General features: G+C 44.7%; 1 protein-coding gene across 1 annotated transcript; it reads left to right on the plus strand.

The window, feature by feature from the left end:
* Positions 1 to 308: 308 nt before the first annotated feature.
* Positions 309 to 2980, plus strand: LOC117740278 (transcriptional activator protein Pur-beta-like). The gene has a single exon (XM_034546564.1). It carries the CDS (start codon positions 412 to 414, stop codon positions 1390 to 1392), a length of 981 nt encoding a protein of 326 aa, XP_034402455.1. The 5' UTR covers positions 309 to 411; the 3' UTR covers positions 1393 to 2980.
* Positions 2981 to 7980: the final 5000 nt, after the last annotated feature.

The following is a 7980-nucleotide window of genomic DNA, read 5'->3' on the forward strand; positions in this document are numbered from 1 at the left end:
CAACAACAGAGAATACACTATTTTAAAATTGGCAAATCAACAAGTTTATTTCCACTAAATCATTTTAAGGGAAAAACAAAGTATGTCGACACAGTTTTTACCAGCTGAAGCCAGAAAAATAACTAACATAATGTCATCATTATGTCATAAAAACTAAGATTTCACAACCAGGGGGAGTAGTTAACAAAAACAAAGAAAGAAAAAGAAGAAGAAGAAGAACGCCTCGCTCTGACCAATGGCAAACGAGAGATTCTCACATGTGGGTTTGGCGGACAGGTTCACGCGACCAATGGGAAAGCCGTCACCGTGTGAACTCGCGGAAGTGACAGGCGGCTGGGCCAATCGCGACGCTCCCCCGGAGCAGAGCGTGAAGGGGGCACAGGCGCACGAGAGAGAGGGCGCAGAAGCCGAATGGTGGAGCAGAAGATGGCGGATGGCGACAGCGGGAGTGAGCGCGGCGGTAGCAGCGGGGGAGGAGGAGGCGGCGGAGGCGGCGGCGGCGGTGGTGGTGGTGGTGGTAGCGGCGGAGGCGGCGGCTTCCAGCACTTCCAGAGGGACCAGGAGACCCAGGAGCTGGCGTCCAAGCGCCTCGACATCCAGAACAAGCGCTTCTACCTGGACGTGAAGCAGAACAGCAAAGGCCGGTTCATCAAGATCGCCGAGGTCGGGGCCGGCGGCTCCAAAAGCCGCCTGACCCTCTCGCTCTCCGTAGCCGCGGAATTCCGCGACTACCTCGGAGACTTCATCGAGCACTACGCCCAACTGGGGCCCAGCAGCCCCGAGCAGATCGCCCAGGCGGCCGCGGGGGCGGAGGACGGCGGGCCGAGGCGGGCTCTCAAGAGCGAGTTCCTCGTCCGGGAGAACCGCAAGTACTACCTGGACCTGAAGGAGAACCAGCGGGGGAGATTCCTCCGGATCCGGCAGACGGTGAACCGCGGGCCCGGTGGCGGCTACGGCGTCGGGGGAGGGGGAGGAGGGGGGAACCCCGGCATGCTGTCCGGCCAGACCATCGCGCTCCCGGCCCAGGGGCTCATAGAGTTCCGGGACGCCCTCGCGAAGCTCATAGACGACTACGGAGGGGACGACGAGGAGCTGGCCTCCGGGGCAGGGGGCGCGGGCTCCGGGGAGCTCCCCGAGGGCACCTCCATCATGGTGGACTCCAAGCGGTTCTTCTTCGACGTGGGCTCCAACAAGTACGGCGTGTTCCTGCGCGTCAGCGAGGTGAAGCCCAGCTACCGGAACTCTATCACGGTGCCCCTCAAGGCCTGGGGCAAGTTCGGGGGCGCCTTCAGCAGGTACGCGGAGGAGATGAAGGAGATCCAGGAGCGGGTCCGGGAGAAGGGGTTCGAGAGGAGGGACGAGTCCGAGGGGGACGAGGGGGACGACGACTGATGGGAGACGGAAAATAGGAAGCAAGGAAAGGGGGGAATATTATAATAAATATAATTAATGGGTGTTAGTGCAGATGGATCTGCATGGGAGCCCATTTCTATCAGTGTGTGAGTCATAAATATGAGACGCCATCATTATAATGACTAATATTTCATAATTATGAGTTAGCATCTCCAAACTCTGATTATGAGATGCTAACTCATAATTATGACAATCTTAATTTTGTCATCACAGTGGCATAAATGGGCTTCCACAGATCTGCAATATAGGTGGTATTTTGCATAAAAACAAGAAAAACAGACAGATAAAAGTGCATGACAAATGGTGCTGTAATAGCCTACTAAAGTATCGTGGCGTTATCAAAATAAGTACATGTGCAGGGAATTATTGGTGTTATCCTTGGAGTGATCTCTAAAAAGTGAGAAGTGGGCTAAGTGTGTAAATGAGAGGCATCTCATTGGGGAGAAGAAGAAGAGGAAGAAAAAGAGTGCTTTATTGTAAAAGATAAATAATAAAAGAGAGGACATACTAAAACCAGCAAAATTTGGTTTTTATAACTTTAGAAAATGAAGCCAACGAATGCTTTTTTTTCCTATTTGAAAAACATAGTTTATATTTAAAAAGAGTGGAGGAGTGTTTTAAGATGTTTTCCCCCGGTTTAAGGAGAGATAACGAGCATCCATTGTATTCCTGTCCAGGTCTCCTCGGTGGGGGATTTTATTTTATTTAGAGGAAAGTACAGAACGTTGCTGTGGATGAGTCTGCAAAGAAAGATTACCCAAAATATTTAAGGGGAAATTACTGAGAGGATTATCTTTTTTCTTTTTAAAGCCCAAAACGACAAACGGGGGCCTTTAAAGTTTAGTTTTTTTAAAAACGAAAGCTTTGACTCCAGTAGTCAACGACGGTGCGGATCAGCTGGGTTTTATGTTATACATATAATCTTAACCGTAACATAATTTTACCGCTAAAGAGTCAAAACTGCCTCACGCCAGAGCATCCCTGGCGTTTGAGAACGACAGCCAACACGTGGGTGGAGGACCGTCTTTGGGCCCCCCTCCCCGGCACCACCGGGGGGCGCCGTTCAGATCCTCACGCAGGACTTTAAAAAAAAAAAATACAAAATGCTCCCGTCGTGCCACCACGAGGGTCCAAATATCTGGCGCTGGAGCGTCGCACCCAGCGAAGCTTCTCTGACCTCCTAGCTCTTCCTGATGAGGTGTTTTTTGTTGTTGTTTTTTTTTTTCCCATCAGCCTCTCTGTCACGGTCAGAGCTGGAGAGACGGCCGTCTCGACCAGTTGTTTTTATTTCTTGACGTAACAGCGGCCAACGCGCGAAGACTCTGGACAGAAACACATTGATGGATGTTGTTTTTTGTTTTGTTGTTGTTGTCGTTGTTGTTTTCAAAAAGAGAACTATATTGAAAATGAGATTCTACTTGTAGGGGAGCAAAAAAATAAAAATATTACTGAGCAAACCAGCAAAAAATATTTTGAAATGCTTATAAAGGAAAATGTATTGTGTAAAGGAATTTCAAGTCTAAAACTAATATTAATAATAATAAAAAGGTTAATTTCTTAAAACAAAGTTGTGACCCGAACCTCCAGATTATTTTTTTTTTGTTTTTCCTAGAGTGAAAGTATAACACTTCCGTTATTAAAACAACTTTAAATGCAAAGTGATGTTGTGCCTGGATGTTTTTAAACCCTGTGCTCGGACTTAAAGGTGACGCGTTGTTGATTATTTACTCGACTAATCGTTTTGTTGTTTGGACGATTAAAATGTGGACCGGTGTTTCCCAAAAAGGCCGAAACGACGTCCTCCAGTGGCCCGACTTCAAAGATGATGTGTTTACAGTCGAAGGGGAAAAATCTGAAAATATTCACTATATATATATATATATATATATATATATATATATTATTTTTTTTTTATATGTATTTTGCCATCAGATTACCTTCTTTTTTTTTCTCCAGCCCATTATGTAAAATAGCTCATGAGTGTTAATCACTAATTTATTAGTTTATTAATATCTTATTGTAGAGTTAAAAGTATTTCAAATCTAGTATAAAGTCAAATGGAAATTACTCAAGCGAAGTACCTCCAAAATTACAAATGTATTTCTATCAGTGATTAGCAACAGGAAGTACTTTGAGTGTCAAAGTAAAAGTACTCGTGTTATATTTTTATTATTGGAACGTTATTTGACGTGTGAACTTTTAAAGTGGCAGCTGTTTTGAAATGATGCTAATTTTTATTTGATTCATTCATGTTTTGCATTTAAAACTCTTATTTTGAAAGGTAATACATAATATTTGTAACCTCTTCAATTTTACGTTTCACTGGTTTACACGTCTTTTGTCCTTATAAAACATAGAACAAAATAAGCAGTTTACATAAAAACAATCTATAAAATATTTACAGATTATATCGTAAACAGCTCTGTGAAAATATATAAATATATATATATATATAAATCTCTGAGAAAATATATCATGAAAGTATATCATGCTAAAAGTACAATATCTAAAAGTATTTCTGTTTCTCAGAGTCGTCCCAGTATGTCGAGCATATGCTGCTACAGTTGCGACACACACACACACACACACACACACAGCAGCTGTTTGAAGGAAACACAACAGAAGCTTGTTCTCGATTCCAAAGTCAAATCGAAACGATGCGCCGGTTAGTCGTGGTCCTCCAACGAGGAGACGGGGGGGACTTGTTTCACCAGAAGAAGAAGAAGAAACTGGAATATTAGAAGAAGAAGAAACACAAATACTAGAATGAGGAGGAGGAGGGGAAGAAGGAAGGAGGAAGGAGGAAGAAGAGACTCCTGGGGAATTTGATCCTCCTCCACCCGTCTCCCGTTGTTGCTACTTCTTCTCCCCCTTCTGTATATCAGCAGCTGTCAGGTGTGTGTGTGTGTGTGTGTGTGAGTGTGTGTGTGTGTATTTTAAAAGCGAGGCCTCCACAGACTCCACATTCCTGGTCAAAGAGTCAGCTGTTTCATCAGGACCTCCTACAACAGTGATTGTGCTGCTCACATGTGACACACATATTGATCGTACACACCAAATTGTAGCAGTATATGAAGTTATATGTGTGTGTGTGTGCATATATACACACATGCATACAGTATGTGGACTATGAGTGAGGACCAAATAAATATTTGTATATATATTATAAATAGTTCATAGACAGATGTTTGTATAAATGATCCAGTCAGTGTGTTATTATGATTTTACTCACACACACACACACACACGAGCAAATAGATCGTACATGAAAATAAAAAGACTCACAATATCGACAGATATATTGTATTATTGTGTTTCCGTGGTTTCCAAAGAGACTGTTTATCTCCGTGTGCAGCCGGCTTCAAGGTCGAGTTAAATCTGCATCGCTGCAGCTCCGGGGATCAATAAGTCGGGTTTTTCGGTTCCACGGGGAAAACATCTGGTGCAGATGCGTGGAGCTTTCGTCCAGTTACATCGCGGTGCGTTCAAGCTCCAAACGGTAAAACGGAGTACTGTTCTTGAAGCTGCGTTGCAGCGTTACCATTAAAGTGAATTATGACGCGTTGTTCTCTCGCTCCGAGCGGCTTATAAAGTACTTTAAATGGCTCGTGGGATTTGGCGCCATCTAGCGGTTCGTTTGCAAATTGCAGCCGACTGAGACTTTCTTTCCCCGCGTTGAGAGAACTACGATGGCCGAGGAGCTTCAAGAAGAACTCTCTAGAACCAGACCATCTTCTCTCTGGTGGTCTGTTTACTGATGGAGGTCTATAGAGGACCAGGACTACACTGAGGTCTATAGAGGACCAGGACTAAGACATATCCAAACATATCCGATCCAAGCAAAAATCCCCTTGAGGTCCGTTATCTCACATCTTCTCCAATGACATCTCAGACCCTCAGACCCTCAAACCCTCAGACCCTCAAACCCTCAAACCCTCAGACCCTCAGACCCTCAAACCCTCAAACCCTCAGACCTTCAAACCCTCAGACCCTCAGACCCTCAAACCCTCAAACCCTCAGACCCTCAGACCCTCAAACCCTCAAACCCTCAAACCCTCAGACCCTCAAACCCTCAAACCCTCAGACCCTCAAACCCTCAAACCCTCAGACCCTCAGACCCACAAACCCTCAGACCCTCAAACCCTCAAACCCTCAGACCCTCAAACCCTCAGACCCTCAGACCCACAAACCCTCAGACCCTCAGACCCTAAAAAACCCTCAGACCCTCAAACCCTCAGACCCTCAGACCCACAAACCCTCAGACCCTAAAAAACCCTCAGATCCTCAGACCCTCAGACCCTCAAACCCTCAAACCCTCAAACCCTCAGACCCTCAGACCCTCAAACCCTCAAACCCTCAGACCCTCAAACCCTCAGACCCTCAGACCCTGAAACCCTCAGACCCTCAGACCCTCAGACCCTCACCTCCCGGGCAGCGGCAGTAGTGTGTGCACATATGAACCGTGGGGCCGATGCCGCCCGCGAGCACGTAATGCCTCCGCTAGGCGGGGCGCCAAATCGAGCCCGGATTATAGTCCCAGCCGTCCGTCGCTATCAGGCGAGGATCAGTCCGATCGCTGACTTCTATAAATATGAGTGTGTGTGTGTGTGTGTGTGTGTGTGTGTGTGTGTGTGTGTGTGTCGTGCCCTCAAGCAGCGGAGGTACTGGGATCGTCTTCTTAAAGGGACAGCGTGAGATATTTCGGGGGCTTTAATTGGCCGATGTTGAATATTCATAACTATGTTTTATCCGGCGAACGATCGCCTGATCGTTAGAATCGTTAGCTTTCCGTTAGCTTTCCGTTAGCTTTCCGTTAGCTCATAAAAAAACATTTTTTGCAACCAGCGAACAGGAAGTGACCACATCTGGAAAATCTCAAATTTGTACCTCAAATTTGTACTTTTTAACCTCATAAATCTAATAAATGATGAATTGTAATTTCTTTACTTTGTTTTCTCCATTTATTTTTTACTTATATCCAATAACTTTTTATCTAAAGATTTTTTTATCTCATAATTTTGACTTTTTAATTTGAACAAATTGTGACTTTTTTTTTTTCAAAAAAGTTGAATAATTTAGTACTTTTTCTTGCAGAAGTTTGACTGTTTATCTCAAAATAGACATTGACTGTATTTGAGGTCACACTGAATTGATCAGATTCAAGAGATTGTATTCGTAATATTGATATTTGGGTGAATGTGCAGCTGCAAAGGAGACAGTCAGGTTGGAGGAAGGATCTGCAGAGGATGGGGGGGGGGGGGGGGGGGGGGGGGGTGACACAGAGGAGGGGGGGGGTGCACGAGGGGAACCGATGCTTTTAGGAAGCAGAGCAGCGGAGGGATCCGTTAGAGGGAGCGTGATCCCGCTGCGAGGCCGAGCTGCTGCTGGGTCTATATTTAGCTTCTGTTGCCATGTGCCTGGAATGTGCAGAGGGAGGCACGCGCGCGCACGCGCACACGCACACAATAGGTTCACTACCGGTCACGCACTCCGGTGCGTGTGCGTGTGCAGTTTCAGGGATGTGATTTAAGTTTTTCTCGTGATTTCACATCGTCAGTGCGATGCACGCACACACGCACGCGCACACGTTATTTATTATTTTCCACATCACCGCTGTGGTCGTGGAGATGTGTATCTATAAACGATAACAAGCTGCAGGAGAAGACGCGTTATTAATTCCACCATCTGCATCCTCAGATATGTTCTGGATGACGTCGCACTGCGCATGCACCAACGGGCCCCCCCCCCCCTCTCTTCCTCCCTCCTCTTCTTCATCACTTGACCTCTTCGGGTTTTTCCATTTTTCTGCCCACATTAAAGTGAAACGTGCACATCGCTCCATAATCTGCTTTACGCAGCGCGCGCCTGATTGGAGGAGGAACCAGCCCGAGGTGTCGCCATGCAAACCCGGGCGGGCTGCACCAATGAGGGGGAGGGACGTGCTCTCGGCCGCCTCCCATTGGCCGGAGTTTCTTTTTTTAAAAATATTTTTTCTTTCTTTCTTTCTTCTTTTTGTGGAGATTGACATTTAATTTGTGAGCATCCTGTAACATTCAGAAGTGCATGTTTCTCCCCCAGAAAGGAGGAGCCAGAACAGCGTTTTATTTAATCACTTTGAATTTGTATCGCATATTTATTTTTTCCATTTATTTAAAGGTTATTGACTTTTTAGCTTTTTAAATATGTTGACTCATTTTTTATTTTTCATCTCAAAATTCTGTTTTATTTTATAAATTGTAATTTTCATAGTTCTGACTCATCTTGAAATTCTGACTTTTTTATTTCATACATTTTGACTTTTAGCTGATTAACTTTGATTTTTTTTAACTGACAATTATGACTTCTAAAAGTTTGTCCTAATCTCATAGTTTCTACTTTTATCAAATTTTCCATCTCCATAATGTTTCTATTATTTACTATTTCTTACTGTTTCATGTGAATTTCTTACATTTGTACTTTAAAAAAAATAATTCACAATTCTTCGGCAGGAATCAAACCTCATACATCTGATTTTTTAAATATTTGAGACAGTTCAACTACGTTAGAGAGTCATTTTAATAGTTATAA

This window comes from Cyclopterus lumpus, chromosome 12, assembly GCF_009769545.1.
Source record: "Cyclopterus lumpus isolate fCycLum1 chromosome 12, fCycLum1.pri, whole genome shotgun sequence".
Taxonomy (NCBI): domain Eukaryota; kingdom Metazoa; phylum Chordata; class Actinopteri; order Perciformes; family Cyclopteridae; genus Cyclopterus; species Cyclopterus lumpus.

Bases quoted from the DNA above. Each gene is read 5' to 3' on its own strand.
- LOC117740278 (XM_034546564.1), top strand. From the start codon at position 412: ATGGTGGAGCAGAAGATGGCGGATGGCGACAGCGGGAGTGAGCGCGGC.